Source organism: Pyrgilauda ruficollis, unplaced genomic scaffold, assembly GCF_017590135.1.
Source record: "Pyrgilauda ruficollis isolate IOZ18807 unplaced genomic scaffold, ASM1759013v1 scaffold27, whole genome shotgun sequence".
NCBI lineage: Eukaryota > Metazoa > Chordata > Aves > Passeriformes > Passeridae > Pyrgilauda > Pyrgilauda ruficollis.
In genome coordinates, this window is record NW_024524044.1 from 6,526,325 (window position 1) to 6,542,495 (window position 16,171).

At 42.0% G+C, this 16,171-nt stretch overlaps 1 protein-coding gene across 3 annotated transcripts in view; it reads right to left on the reverse strand.

Moving 5' to 3' along the window:
• The window catches only part of CADPS2 (calcium dependent secretion activator 2), a 282,475-nt gene extending 268,900 nt beyond the window's left edge, over positions 1–13,575 (reverse strand). For all 3 annotated transcript variants that reach the window (XM_041471490.1, XM_041471489.1, XM_041471488.1), the window contains exon 1: positions 13,184–13,575. In XM_041471490.1, the coding sequence (XP_041327424.1) occupies positions 13,184–13,507 (324 nt within the window). In that variant the 5' untranslated portion in view covers positions 13,508–13,575. The remainder of the gene's footprint in view (positions 1–13,183) is intronic.
• Positions 13,576–16,171: the final 2,596 nt, after the last annotated feature.

The window sequence follows — 16,171 nt, forward strand, 5'->3', positions numbered from 1 at the left end:
ACACCCAACATAATATTGCAATACTTTGTTTGGCTTAAAATTATTGGGCCCAAAATTAAACAGCAACTCACAAGTATTTGAGACGGTTTTCAATTTTGGTACCTTAAGTACTGTTTTTTTCTTACTTATTCATATGAATGGCTGTGGTGAGTACATGCTTCTGACACCTGCCTTACACACACAAATGCCCGTCCTTTCCAAGGATGGGTTCACCCCATTGACAAAATTACTGATTTTCTCCCTGAATCCTTCAGCCTTTCAGAAAGGAAAGGTTAGAGACTACCTATCTTATTCTGATGTTATTACGCAATTCTGTCAATTTTCCAGGCTCCCCAGAACTATAGATTGAAATGGATTTGCATCACTGACCATCTGTATTGCTCAGAGCTGCAGCTCCCCACACCTCTTCACTCAGTCTCTGAGCAGACATATTACTCCAGCTATTATAGTCAATAGGCATTACCCTTTTATCTTATTAGCACTGACTGAGGCAGTGTTAGTCTGACCACCAATATGAAGCAGCTGGTCCACATCCTAACCACATCACTACTAAAAATAAAATAGATCAATTTCTTCTTTTTTTTTTTCCCAAAAATGTGACTTGTAATGGCTGTGTTGGCTGCCCTGTAGCCTCACTAAAGTCAGGCTGAGTAAAAGGCAAGCACTATCTCTGCAGTTGTGCTATGCAGGAGGAGAATTTTTTCTTACTGTTTTTTAAAACCACATAATTGAGATAGCTGCTTTCCTGCTGGATTCATTTTTCCACTATAGAAAAAAACCCGCAAATTCAATCAAATTAGGAAAAGAAAGTATCCTTTACACTGAGAACACATATGCTTCCAAAGCAAATGTCAGCAGCCAAGGTACAAATCCATCCTAAATATAAAATCAAGCAAGATACTCAAGTCTTATGCCTGTAAAACTTAAAGAGCAGAAATAGAATACTAGAAATTCAGTGTATTCATTTCAACAGAATGAACTCTGACCTAGCCCTAAGGAATCAGATCAATTCTAAAAGCTCAATATTAATAAAAAAATAAAATCTTTACTTTTAACACAATTCATATGAAACATCTTTGCTTCACTACTACAAGTTTTAGGAGTTTTGTCTTTGAAAAAGCTACAAACGTCAAGGCAGAAATACAGATCTGCAGGGTCTGGGATGTTGGATTTGTTGGATTGGTTTGGCGGGGGTTGGGAGTGTGTGATGTTTGTTTTTAAAGAAATTAAATGGCAATTTACGAGTTCTACTGCAATAAACAGAACAAATAAGACATTTCTGAAAAAGCAGTAGTATAAAGTAACTTCTATTTCAGTATTTTATACTTAATCATAACTTTAAAACCAATGAGATCGTAACATGCAGGGCAGCACTCATTCTAACCCCCTTCCATTGTACCTATATCTTTCTTCCCTGCTTGCCTCTGCCATGGATCATGGTCTCACCCGGAGCACACAGGAGTCCATTGTGCTCACATCCTTCTCCCAGGATGTGAAGACATCCAGAGTTACAGCACACAACCTTATGGGACCAAACAGATGCTAATCCATTCACTGCAACACAGCCTCATGGGACCAAGGGCAGCCTGATGAATCTACTGAAGCTCAGAACAGCTAAAAGACACTGCAAAGACATGGGTATTTCAGGTCAGGGTTTGGTCCCTCTGTGAACATGAATCCCACATAAAGAGGAGCTCACTACAATGATCACAGAGAATCAATCACTGAGAATTAAATGTCACATCTGTCTTAGATGGACATCACACAGCAGTGGGTTGATTGCCCAGCCTAACTACTTCAAGACCCATGTCCCCTTCATGTGCACCCCAGCACTCTGGGGCACCTGCAGCCTCCCACCTCAGACTCCAGCAGAAACCTAGAACCAGTACAGGAAATTGCTCCTAGGGTTTAATGCTTCCAAGCATTTATTTTTATTTATTCCTAATCTAAATTTATATATATGTGTCAATGTAACCGAGCATTAAGGCTATTAAAAGCAGTTTAAATTAATAAATTATGGAGTGCCAATTAGGTGGGAATACCCAAACAGATGCCTGGCTAAAACTTTACCCCTGATTAGCCCCTTTAAAGAACTGCTTAGGATTAAAAAGCCTTATTAATTTAGCTTAAGAAGAATATAAATCTTTAAACTTTCAATTTTTATTCTGTCAGATGCAATTTCCATATTGCTGTTTTTTCAAGAACATCAAAAAATCACAGTCCATTTGGCGGCCCATACACTTGACAGCCAACAGTTGCTACAGACACACATGCTACTAATCAACACAGAGGATGCTACCCAGAGGGCCTCTGCAAGCACCAAAGACCTCTCTCAGTTCCATGAGCAGTGAATTATTGCAAAGCCAACTACTAAAACAAAATACTATGTCGGCGTGTTTCACAAGGTTCTATTGAAGTCACACATTAAAAAAACAGTTGAAGAGAGCATTTGATATTGAAATGGCAATACTATTCCTATTTTACCTGTCATTCTGCCCTTATTAGTCCCTGCCTCAGCACTAGAAAGCATAAGCACAGCAAACTTGCAAGTCAGTTCAGGTCTATCTGCAGGACTAGATTTAGTGGATGGCTCAGGGTGTCACAATATTTTCCAAGGGCACATTATTTGCTCTCTGAAGATACTCTTGAAAATGACTTCTTAGTCATTAATTATTCATTCTATTTCTTATAATCAGTTCTTTTAATTAGTATCCCAGGCAGCTTTGCTGAGGAGCCCACACTCTCAGTAATTAGGGGCAGTTTGTTGCCCCTAATTAACTTCAGACATAGCAAGACTCTTATTACTTTGTTATTTCAGCTGGTTTTATGTTTGCATTGCATATGCTGTCCTGCTTTAATGGCTCAGAAAGGAGACTCTTGTGTCCCTGTTGTGCTATTTATCTCATTTAGGTTCCATCTCTCTTTCTTGACTCTATTAATTGCTGTATATTAAATCTCTCTGACTCTCTGAAGTCATGTCTCCACTGGCAAGCAGTGTGACACCAGAAAAGTACATCTGTACAGTGAAACAGAACCTGCCAGCCCGTACAGTCTCCTACCCTTTTGTGCTGCTTTCTATAGTTAAGTGCACTTGTAACAGACACAGTCTGTAATACAGCAAGAGGGTCATGTATGGAGGCTTCACCCAGTTTGCTGATTTTATCATGCCTCTGTGGCTTCTTGAAGGCCATTCTGGACTGAGTTCCGACCAAATGTTGTTAGCAATCAATAGGTTAATAAACCATTAGAGTTTAAATATCCAGAACACATAAAACAGCTAGAGGTTTAGTAATAATCTGAATATTTTTGTTATTTTAAATAAATAATATTTCTCTTTCTTACATGGGCTTTTTCATCTACAGACAGTAAGGTATATTAAAGCAGCAGAAAGACTGGTGTAATCCAGTTGCTCCAATTAAAGTTTGAGGAAGAGCCAAGCAAAGACACCAGCAGTTCTGTTCACAGCATGCTACTGACCTTCTGGGCAATTCAGCAAGGAAAGAGGTTTTAAAAATTCCCCACCCCAGGCTACGGGTAGTGGGGGCAAAGAGGAGACAAACAATTTTCATCTGGCTCTTAAAGAAGTCCTGTAAAGTACATCCTACACTCAGGGTGTCTGAGAGAGAGAGCCACACACAAAAATACTCGCACAGTCTGGTATGAGTGGGTCTGTGATCTGCAGAACAAACAGATTAGCTTTACATTACACAGCTAAGAACAACACTTCCTTTTCAGCGACACATGAGCAAAATACATCAATACATATGCATGCACAGCTGGATCTTGTAATTTTCAGCTTTCCACTGTAGGATATTTGGGTTTTTATATTCCAGGTGATAAAACAGAAGGCTTCTATTCACAAAACATAGCTAATCTTATAATAGCTTTATATGCCATTTATATAATTTTATAACATTTATTATCACAGAAAAAGCCCTGGGAACATGAAGTTGTTAAGTACCTAAACACTTTGGATGGCAGAGGAAGACAATTTTAAAAGCCGTCCTTAATCTCAAGTAGTGTTTTTAAAGTAAATTAATTTGGGAGACAAAGTATGCTGAAAAGAGCCCAAAGTCATACAAACAAGATTTTCAGAACTTGTATCGCAGAATATTTAAGCTAAAACATATCTAGATACTTCATAACCATGTACTAGTATGCTCAGAATCTCTACTGTGTGGCTATGAGAATGATACTGCATTTGGAGATAAGTCACTGCAAGCAGAATCTAAGTGTCCATTCAGGCAAATACTCCAACAGCTAGCTGAATATTAATACAAAAAGAAAAATTCTAATGGAGTTTGTTAACTGCCATCTCAACATAAAACCACTATTTGCTCTTAAATCCCCAGTGGTAAAACACTGAAAAATCCTCTGCCTATTAATGACACTGTAGGAAGGAAGAGAAAGTGAAAGGGGAACTGATTTCTATGATTTAATATTAGATCTATACCAAACAACCTCTTACTTTTTTTTTATTTCTTCTCTTTGCCTACACTCCATCCATAAGGAGGTCAAAACAATAAAAAAAATTAAATCATCAATATTAATACTTTAGCAATAATATGTACGTGATGTATTACATAGCTGGAGTGGAGAAACATTTGTAGAACACTTCTGAATAAGAAATAACCTTGCTACAAGGCCTCAGAATACATAATCTACAAATAAATCAAGGAATTTATGAGCAATAGGCACAAACTGGGGATGTTTCACAGCAAAAGCCAGCAAGATAAATATTCGGTGTAGACTGCCTGAAGGTGAATTTTTTCTCAGAAAAATAAAACTCATGAATTCACCATCAGAAAAACCTAAACATATAAAACAACTCCAACTTTCTGCAGGAAAAAACCCCCAGTTTTCCCCAGTGCACTATATGCTACTGCTTTGATTTTCATACTGTCCAACTTCTGCATAGCATTTTTCTCACCAGTTCTTTGCCCTAGCGATTCTGTATTATGCTAACATAGATTTTGAGACTATTCCCTTATACCAGTTTAATCACCATCCTTTTTTCTAGACCAATCTCTTTCTTGCAAAATCACTCCCCAAGACATTCCTCCTTCATTTCTGTTTCATACTGAAAAGCGTAACTCGCATGACCAATGGAGTTCTCTGCTACAAATTCATTCCTCTTCAACTTTATCATTGTCCTTGCTGAACAGTTACTCTACCCCAAAATTAATTCAGTTTCATACACTTTCTCAGCACCTTCAACTTAGTCCATGAAATTCTTCATCACTGGTGGCTATTTCTCCCCTAATCATTGCAGATGTGCATCTCTTCAGAAGTCTCATTTATGCCCTGTGTATTTGTCCTTTCTTCCACATCCTTGGCTATGGCCCAAACAAGTCTACTCAAAGTATTAACCTAAGGACTCTTTTTGTGTCTATCACTCAGAGTATCCCTCCAGCACTTTCATTACACAGAAACTCTATTTCTAAAACCCTACAGACAAGACAACTGAACATAAATGAATAATTAATGATTGAGAAAAAAATGGAAACAAAGTTGCTGAAAAATTCTTGTATAATCACCTTCTCTTTTTCTAATTTTGATTCACCAGGTCACACATTTAAAGTACTCACTGTAGCTCTGTTCATTCTTCACAATGCTGTTAATTAATGCTTTTCCCCTTCCTGACAGGAAAAACACTCAAGACCGTTCTTGAACACATGCATACAAGCAGTTACACTTGAAGAGAAGCATATGCTTGATTACCTCACTGCAAAATAAATAAGAAGCAGAAATAAATTCTATTGAGCAAGTACCACCAACTTCTAGGGAGTTTTAAATACAAAATGAAAAGCCTTCAATGCTTATGGCTGAGAAAATAACCTTCAAAATGCAAGCTTAAGCTGATGCAGCCTGGTACCGACATGCAAACACTATCTCTCCTGCTGCTCAGAGTTTCCCACACACAGCAACAAACTGAAAACTGCCTTTTCACAGCTGCTATGCTGAAACCTGGGGGAATCAGCTGCAACGCACAAGAACTGGGCTGCTTTCAATTCAGTGCCAGCACTTCTAGGCAGAAATGGGCACTGGAGACAGGCACTAGGCAAATGAGAAGGACTCCAGCAGACTCTGTTCCTCACCCTGCCTCCCATCCTGAATGGCAAGAGCCAGAAGTCGCAGAGAAGTCTGAGTGCCAGACCTGTGCATGCCACTGCCATCAGCTGGCAGCAAGAGGAGTAACTTGGAAAGAAATACAGGAGGCATGTTTGCAGCTAATGTGCCAAAAAACCCTATATGAAAACTGACTTCAGGATTAAACGTTTAAAAGCCTTAGAGACTGGCTTTAGACAGAGAGTAATATACTAACTGGGGCTCAGTACAACTGAATATAGAACCAGAGCCAAGGCATAAAGACAAACACCCAAAAGCACATCCCTCAGCAAGCAGAGGTGAGGTGGAGAGCCAAGGACTTTCCCAGCAGACAACAAACACATCATCCTGTCTTCCTCTAAGGACACCTCTTGGGTCAATAAAGCAAGTCTTGTCCCTGAGCTATTAACCCTCCACTAGCAGAAAGGGAAGCAGCAGGAAGGAGGGATATGTCAAGCTAGCAAAGTAAGGGACATCTACACACAAGGGAGAAACAAGGATAAGAGGAGAGTAGAACACAAATACAAAGGTACATTAAAAAAGCAAACCAATACATACTGAAAGCAACTTCAGGATGATATTAACCAGTATTAAAAAGAAATGGTACAAAGCCAAAAAGAGAAAAACCGACTCTAATAACCAGCATGAAAATGGAAAGGCAGTTGGTTAGTAGTGTCCCCAAACATCAACTGGTGACAACAGGTTTGCATGGGGGAGCAAGGGGGAAAAACTGAAAATTTGCTATTACAGGAATACATTGCTCAATGAATAGTCAACTAGCAACAAAACAGTATTTTCTGTTCTGGCAATAGCGCACAGTTAAACACAGCATGTAGTAATTGATATTTGGATATATTGCACGTCAGGCAGGTAAAGGAGTGTGGTTCAGAGGGGAAAAAAGTGCTTTCCCCAGCTTTGTTATTCCACAGCATCAGTGAATATATTTCACAGATGATGTCTGAGAAAGTATTAAAGACAAGATGAGGTGATTTGGTATTTCTGCCTCTCAAGCACCAATTACAGCAGTTCAGAAACACAAAATGCAATGTGAGAATAACAACTGCAGAGGGCTTAGAAATGCAAGGCAGCCCAGCCAGACAATTCCCCTCTACAGTCCCTGAAGAGATCAACTGATCCTTCAAACTTTCCCCCTCTCAGCTCCCCTGTACAAAAAAAACCCTAATAACTAGTCTTCCACAAGCACTTAAAATGGGGTATTTGCCAACAGAGTTAACACACTTGTCAAACTGTGTGGGTGACAAAAAAAAAGAACCTGAGGTCATGCATTCAGAAAACTAAAAATAAAATTGTCCCATCCAATAATAATAACTACTCAAATTTCAAAGGCAAGTATTGGCAAAATAGGCATTGAAAACAAAAACAAAACAAAACAAAAAAAAAACAGGCAAAAGAAGAGAGTGATAAATTTTTCATCATAGTAGGCCAGGTTTGCAGACTGTCCAAACATGTTCACTTCATTACACAGCTGTTTACCAATATGTGGTCTTCCCAGCACACTGCCAGCTTCTGGCCAAGCCACACTGATCAATGCTGAGCTGGTAGGCCAGAAGAAGAATTTAAGATTAAAACAAAACTCTGATGGGTTGTCATTTCTGAAGCGGCACTGGTTATTAGGAGGCTTTGCTTTTCTCATCACCCTTCAGTACTTCTTCAACCATGGCTGATTCAATTGCCCATGGGGAGCAACTTTCCTACTGCAGGTAAAACCAACTTCTTCCCCAAACAGCTGGTCTCAATGGGATAGAAAGATCTATTTGTGAATAACCTTGTCTCAACATGTACACAGGTCTGTAGGCTACTATATTATGGGTTTTGACAGGATTTACCAGAACTCTCTGTAGTCATTTGACTAAAAATTAAAATGATACACAACTTAGAGCATGATGACAACGTGTTATGGGGAAAAAGAAGGAAATAAACTTGATTTAAAATTACTTTATATGACACCACAAAAATAACTAAAAATGTGTAAAGGAAGCAATGAAGGTAGAATTGGAAGACATGTTCCTAGAAAGATCTTTAGCAGAATTTTGACCAAATGAACAAGTTTTATAGCTATGTTTTTTTCTCTGAAACATGTCTAGAGTTTCTGAAAACAATGGTTTTGGATGTATTCTCCTTGCTACTTTAGCAGTGCAGAAAGCAACATCTAATGAAGCATGTTCAGAGGCCAAGAGACAATTTTTCTTTCCCAAAACATGCTTAGCCAATAAATAAGCAGATACACATCACCAGCTCAAAAGCAAGGAGATACAGGGCTTGAGGTTGAAGAAAGACAAACATTGGGAATAAAAGTGCAATCCAGAGAATGAAGTTTATCCCCATAACGAGTATTTCCTGACAGTGTTATGTAGTGAACACATATCATTATAAACCTCTCCTTTACAGATAAAGTCCAAGCAAGAAGAAAGAATGAATGCACAAAATTCAGATGAAAATAAATTACTGATTACTGCTCCTATTTTTGAGAATTAACCAGAAGTCAATGCTTTTGATCTACTCATGATTTAGTAGCCGGAAGGGAGAGAAGGAATGGAAGGAAAATAGGTCATCAAGTATTCAGGAAGTAAACTCAGTTATGAATTCTACATGGCCAGATCAATTACTTCTAACACCTATCACCTATGAAAGCAAGACATGAATTATCAGCTTTGATGCAGTAAGCTTTTCATACATTAAAAAACCTTGTTTAGCCTAGGAGTGCTTCTCCCTTAGTCTTGGATTTCTGTGTGGCTTCTTGATTACTAGAGGAAATTTTAAAATGTTGAGAAAGAAAAACACAGGAAAAACAGAAAACACACCTTTTTTTTTTTTTTTTTTTGGGGGGGGGGGGAGAGTTAATTGTAGTACTTTGCTGTCCCTTCCTTCCCCAGGAACTCTGATTCATGTCCCAGCTACAGAACCTGACTTTGGTTCTGTACACTCACTAAGTACAACTGGGTGGGTACATATGAGTGTACAACTGATTAGTATAAACAGCAGTTACCAGGGCCATCACTGACTCAGTACATATATACTCATATATATAATATATGTTCACATATACCACTTTCCCCTGATGGAAGACAGTGACAAGTGAATTTCTTTCCCTAAATCTCATTCTATGGATAAATTCAATCTGGTGGTTTGAGATTGGGTTTGGCTGGGGTAGGAGAACAGAAGGAAGAGGAATGGGCTTAGTTAACGATTGTCTTCTCTTTTGTTGGGACTAGAAACAAGGAGGAGGGAAGAGGCAGAAGAAAAAAATGGTGAAATATGTTTGAGGGGACTCATAAAAAGGTGGTAGCTACAAAAGAGTGACAGTCACTTTAAACCAGGGACAGACAAAATTTGCTTTATAAAAGAACAATATGTAATGATCCATATTTCTCTGCTAGGTGGAAAATACATGACTAAATGTTCACAAATATCTATTGAAAATATGTTACTAAATACATACTAGCCCTTCCCTGTAGAGCTAACTCCCTCTTTACCAGGATATGCTACCTCACCTTGAAAAATAACACCATGCTTCAGTCCCACACCTCCAAAATTTGATTATTTCCCCTTCTCTATCAAAAATCTACCAGCAACCACAATAAGGTAGGATATAATAGTAGGTCATCAACTAACTCTGAGCAGTTAAAGAAGAGTATTTCTACCACATATGCATCATAGAGACTAAGGAAAAAAACACAGAGCCATATTATAAAAGCATGTGATTCAGCAAACTCTGGGCTAAATTATGTTGAATTTATCATTAAAAACAAGATGGAGGAATTCATGGACTCTGGCAAATTATGCCAGTTCTTGTTTTTTCTTAAAGTTTGATTTTCTTTTCTAGTTAACCTTATCTATCACAATATAGCAGAGCTAATTTTACTTAGTAAGAAGAAGGAAGAGGAAAGGACAACAGAGGAGTGAAACACTGCCTGCATTCAAAATTCTTTAATTAGTATAGCAGAGTCCTTAAGTACGGTGGTTTAAAGACACTATATAGTACATTTTAATCTGACACTAAAGCAAGAATATAAGAAGCCAGCCATATTGTAACCCATTTCCTTACTGACATTACAACGCAGTTGAAGATACTTGATATATGAATTCCATCTCATTCCCTTACTGCATAATATGTTCCACATTAAAAAGGAAGCAAACTGCATTCCTCAATATTTGCTCAGCAATATGCTAAATGAACTGGCAGAAAGAACAAATTACTTCTGCTCTTAAGCAGGGTGGATACTATTATTAGGCTCTTGAAAGACTGCTGGTGCAAAAGCACCACAAGGAGTTCACAAGTTGAAATGACACAGCATCATAGGTTCTCATTCCAAACCATACCTTGGATAACCCATGATGGACAGGGCATGCTGTAGCTAACAGCTCCAGTTACATAATGCAGGTAAGAAACCCCAGGCCAGTTCACAGTGGACAGCTGGCCACATGCTGTCACACAAGTCAGAGCTGAAGCAAAAGAGCAAGAGATCAAGTCCATATCTGCATCCTATCTCAGCAGATAGAGAATTAATTCATGAAATAAGACAGACTTTTATCCCATAGACTATGAGTCACAGAATCACATAATGGGTAAGGTTGGAAGGGGCAACAGTGGGTCATCTGGTCCAACCTCGCTGTTTAAGCAGGGTCATCCCAGAGCACATGGCACAGGATTGCATCCAGATGGTTCTTGAATATCTCCAGTCAGGGAGACTCCACAGCCTCTCTGGGTAATCTGTTCCTGTGTGCAATCACCCGCACAGTAGACAAGTCCTTCCTCATACTCCAGTAAAGAAGTTCTTTTTCATATTCAGATGCAACTTTCTGTGCACCAGTTTCTGCCTGCTGTCTCTTGTCAGACTACTTTGTACCACGAAGAAGAGCATCCTCTTGACACCCTCCCTTCAGATACTTATATACTTTGATAAGGTCCCCTCTCAGTCATCTCTTCTCCAGAGCACCTGTCACACCTCCCAAAGTGTCTTCCTTCAGGACATGGTTTAAGACAGGTGGTTGTACTCTCGCTCCCAAGGTTGACATGAGGGCACCGTGCAGCACGGAGAACAGAAGTCACACATAGAAGAGGGCTCCTTCAGGTGGTTCTCGGCAATCCCAAACTATCAAAGCAGTTCTCTGAACTCTCAAAACTCATAACCAGTTCTGCTACCCTACATGCAATAATTTACTGGGCAATATATACAAAATTGTCAAGTAAGAGGAAGGATGGTTATGTGCATTTCATTAGGTCTAGAGAGAAGCACAACTCCTCAGTGAGAAGATTTATTTTTTGTGTTATGTCTTATTTAAAAACACTATTTCCTGACCAAGAAAAGACAAGTCATCCTTGTTCTGCAGCTATATTTCTAAATATGACAAAAGCAGCTTTGTACATACAGCAATTAAAGCAAAATCCAGAGTTGACTTAAAAATATTAATTAGCAAGAGCAATATTTAATTGTAGGTATCAAGTCAGTTTTGTCAATCAGTCTGTTCACTGCTCATCGTTAAATCCACAACAGTTTTATTTCTGCATTTGCTGCACATCAGTAATCTCTTTTCATACATTTTATTAACAAAAATAATTAATACAGTTGCTATTTTTAAAACAGCTCCTATACTTAGTGACTTAGTTCAGTGAGAACTTCTAAATGCTCAGTATCTTCTGCAATTGATGGCCACAAGCTGCAACTTGGAAGCTGATTAGGAAAATTTAATCAAGAGAAGGGCAATGGAGCAGTAGAGCAGGTCACACATGTTGTGAGACCCCATCCCTGGAGGCTTAAAGCTAGATTGATATGAACACTACATCAAGTCTGCTTTGGCTTTGCCCAGCGGGAAGTCACACCTAGAGGGATTCAGATATCTCTTCAAAATATAATTTCTATGATGATTCTGTGTTTGGTTATGGAATTTCCAGTGAGTTGAAAATTATTATTTCAGATTTTCTTTGGCTTTCTGTTTACAAGATGTCTCTCTTCAGGCTCTAGCGTTTAAGTACCTAACACTTAATAAAAACAAAATAATCTTCCAGAAACAATCTTATTACTATCATGTTGCCAAATTAACTTGTCTGAGAATTCACTAAACACAATTACCTACAAAAGGCATACTTCAGATACCCCAAAATATTTAGCACTGGATTTTACAAACCCTTAGACATATGGAAGCATCAAAATCATAAAAGCCAACTAGAATTACATAATTTTTGTGTCCTATCACTATCCTTCTGGAAAGTGACGTAGAATGGGGTTTTTGTTTGTTTCTTTTGTTTTGGATTAGTTTGCTTGTTTACAGAACTGAAAGTAAATACTCTTTTTTTTTTTTGACCAAACATTTCAAGAACTGAGCTTTTAAGCAGTTATCTGGAAATGTAATGCCTTAGTCCAAAACTTTAAGTGTTCTACTTAATCAACAGCTCAAAATTAAGAGAGAATAAGCATAAATACCTACACACACCAGCCAGTTCTCAAAAGCTTGTTTTTCACGTGCAAGACAGAGAGAACAACTTAGGTCAGCCTTCATTAGAAGGCCATTCTCACCACAAACACGCATGTTGATTGCTTCTATGCACAGAGCACACTCAGTAATTCATTAAACAAAATAGTTTTCTCGTTCACCTGTGTTTTATGCCTTAATTTGCTCGGGTTAGGTACAGACGGTCAGAACGCGACTGGCAGGAGGCACCTCTGAAGGTTTAATTCCACCCATCAGGCACCGCCGAGAAGCAGGAATACATCCTCCAGCGCAGAACGGCCCCAAGTGCGCCCGCTCCCTGCGCTCCTGTGCCCTTCGCACGGCGACTCCGAGCGCAACTCTAAAAACTTAAACGACTTCACCCGCGGTGACTGATGGATTTCTAGATAAAGGGTGTGTTTTGGGCAGGGCGCGCTGACAGCCAGCCCTGCAGCAGCCGCTCCCCGCGCCGTGCCCGGCCGGTGCCGCGGCCCCGCTCAACCTGTTGCGGGCCGGAGCGCCACGGCGGCGGCGCGGCCCCGGCGGGCGGGACGGACGGCGCGGGATGGCCCGCGGGGGACGAGCTCACACGGCGGGGCAGGGGAGCGGGGAGGCGGGGGCTCACCTTCTGCTGCCGGCGGGCCATGTCCGTGGGCTGCTTGGCGTTGAAGGGGTGCGCGATGCACCTCGCGATGAACACGTAGAGCTGCAGCCGGAGCCGCTTCTCCCGCTCCTCTCGCTGCAGGCGCTCCTGTTCCTCCCGGCCCTCGCTCAGCACCGAAGGGCTGGGGCTGGCTGCCCGTGCCGCCCCGGCCTCCCTGCCCCGCGAGTCCCGGGGCGGCTGCGGCAGCGAGCGCGGCGAGCCGCCGCCCGCCGCCACCAGCACGTCCCGCCGCTCCTCTTCCAGCAGCTCATCGGACTCCTCCTCGCTGGAGGAAGGGTCCAGCATCGCTCTCGGCGGGCGCGCCCGCGGCCGGGCACGGAGCGAGGCGGGGAGCGGCGCGCACCTTTCCGGACACGTCGAGTTTACACACGGACTGTTTCCGACCCGCGGCGGCAGCCGGGCGGGAACGGCGGGGGGGGGGGGCGAGGGGGGGGGTGGGGGGGACAAGGGGGGGACATTGGGGACAGGCGGGGTTTGGGAAGGGGGTCGAGCCTGGGTTGCCGTGGGAATTGCTCCGAGCGGCTCCCGGCGGAGGCAGAGGCGGGACTGGGGCCGGGCTAACATGTCCTCCCGCCCCGGCGAGCGCTGTGGCCCGCGAGTGTCCGGGACAGGGTCGCTCAGGCCGGGCTGGGAATGCCGTAACACCCCACCTGCCAACGCAGCCCAGCGCACGGCTCGGCTCGGCACGGCTCGGTTCGGCTGCCCTGCTCCCAGCGACAAGGGGCAGCCGCTGGCCAGGGAGCCCTCAGCAGCGCTGCTGCGCTCGGGCCCTGCCGGCCCTGGCAGCGCTCCTTGCCCCGCGTCCCGGCCCGTGTGGGAAGCGCGCCCGGCTCGCAGCCGGCTCGGACGCACGGCGGGACTCCCCGCTGGACGGGCAGAGCGGACGCTGTGCTCGCCGTCGACGCCGAGCCTCGCTGGCATCCTCTGCCAAGTGTTGGTGGGGAAATGAGCAGCATCTCAAGTGGCCCCAGAAAAGGAAGGCACCGAAGCCGTGCATTTCTGAGGTGGCGGATGGGCTGATGCCGAAGTGTACATTGCTCTCGCAGGTTACTTCTGTTGACAGCTTGCAGCCACAAATAGGTGGTTCACATCTGTCTGAAATCGTTTTTCTAGACTGTCTGAGGATCCAGATAGGTGCATAGTGTCAGTGGTTGTTTCACAGTTAAGGCTGTGAAAAACATACAAAAGCCTACTACTAGCACTGGCTAAAATTAAACAAAAAAGGCTTCACCATGTGAGAGCCAAATTTCTGGAGCAGGATCAGGGTTTCCTGGGAAGGCAGGCTGGGGGAGGCAACGGACATCAGATTTTATGTGGATCAAGTCCTTCTCTCACTCCCTACTTGCCCACAGGCGGTGGTGCTGGTACCAGGGAAAACAAGGGAACTACTTGTTTTATCCCTTGTATGAGCAAGGAAGTGTTAGGGGTTGGGAGGACAAAGGCTGGAGGGATGGACTGGTGCACAGAAATGCCATGCAGCTCTAAAACGATGGCAGCTGGGGCTGTGTCCACACTGCTCCAGGCCCTGATTATTAGCAGGGGCAAGTTTTCAAAGCCCTGTATGAAAACTCAACAAACTCAGGCAGCCAGCTCAAATCTCACTGTATGAACTGAGCTGGGTTTAGAGTAGTGAAGGACTCTAGTCCATTATCAATATTTTGAAGTGCCCGGTGCTGCAAGTTTAGGAAAGGATCTTTACAGCTGTCAGTTACCTCCCTAGTGAACCAGCTCTCAGAAGGTGGAATTCCTCCTGCTGTGGGCAGCAACTATTAGCTAGATGGCAGCATTAAGCATTAAGAGTCTGAGTTCTTCTGCCTCTGGATTTGTACCAGGGGAATGAGGGGAATACTGAGGGAGAGTCGTGCTAGCAAACGCTCTGGCTTTCTTCACACTTTGGGTGCAAAATGTAGCAGTTGAACAGAAATAGGTGAGCTATTTTTATGGGTGGTTTCTGTCCTTAACATTAACTAACAACAGTAAGCAAAATCTGTGAAATGCAGAAAGGTAGTCAGGGAAAAACATAAATGTCAACCTACTGAACATCTCTGGTCACATTTCCTCAGTGCAGTAATGGCTAAAGCCAGTTTTTGTGGGACCACCATCATCAATCACATACCAGTGCTTGTCTCTCCATGGCAAGTAGTGCTAGTTATAGAGTAGATAAGGGGTAGTTCCATAAAAAAAATATGGTTACTGTAAATGACTTTTTCACTAAGAGGGATACAATTTCCACTCAGATTTGTGGATGCCTTTTGCAAAAACTTGTTGTCATTCTAATAGCAAATAAAAATAAAGTAGCGCTACAAAAATCTTGCCACTAAAGATATGCAAAGCACAAACTGGGATGTGAATTCTATGAAACTTTAAAGTAGTCGGGTCCCATACAATTTTAAATGTAATGGCTCAATCCAGCAGTGTCATCTCTGAACTACTGCTGCATTAAGGCAAGCATAATCATGTTATCATACGTAAGATTACACGACTCTTCTTTTTAGAAAAGATTGTGATTGCTCCTCTAGCTGCCTGAACCTTTATGGAGACAAGATGTCTCTCTTACTTTCTCTCATACTTTATATCAGAGTCAGAATTGTTAAGATGGACAAGAACTTTCTTAGCTCATCTAGTCCAGCTGGTGGAATAGGGTCACCTCAAGCAGATTTCCCAGGACTATGTCCAGTCAGGTTTTGAATGTCTGCAAGGATGGAGACTTCACAATCTCCCTGGGCAATTCATGCCCAGGTTTGACTACTCTCACAGGGGATAAAAGAAACAATAAAAGAGCTAGTGGTGAAAAGATCAATTCTGAACTGATTTAAGATTTTTTTCCCCAAGATATAAAAATTGTAGCTATGTTTTCAAATCCTTCATTTGAGAAAATATGTGGCTAAAATTAAGGCATATAAGAACGTATTTATGCTCAGTAAAAGATTTCCTAGTAGACCATCAGTG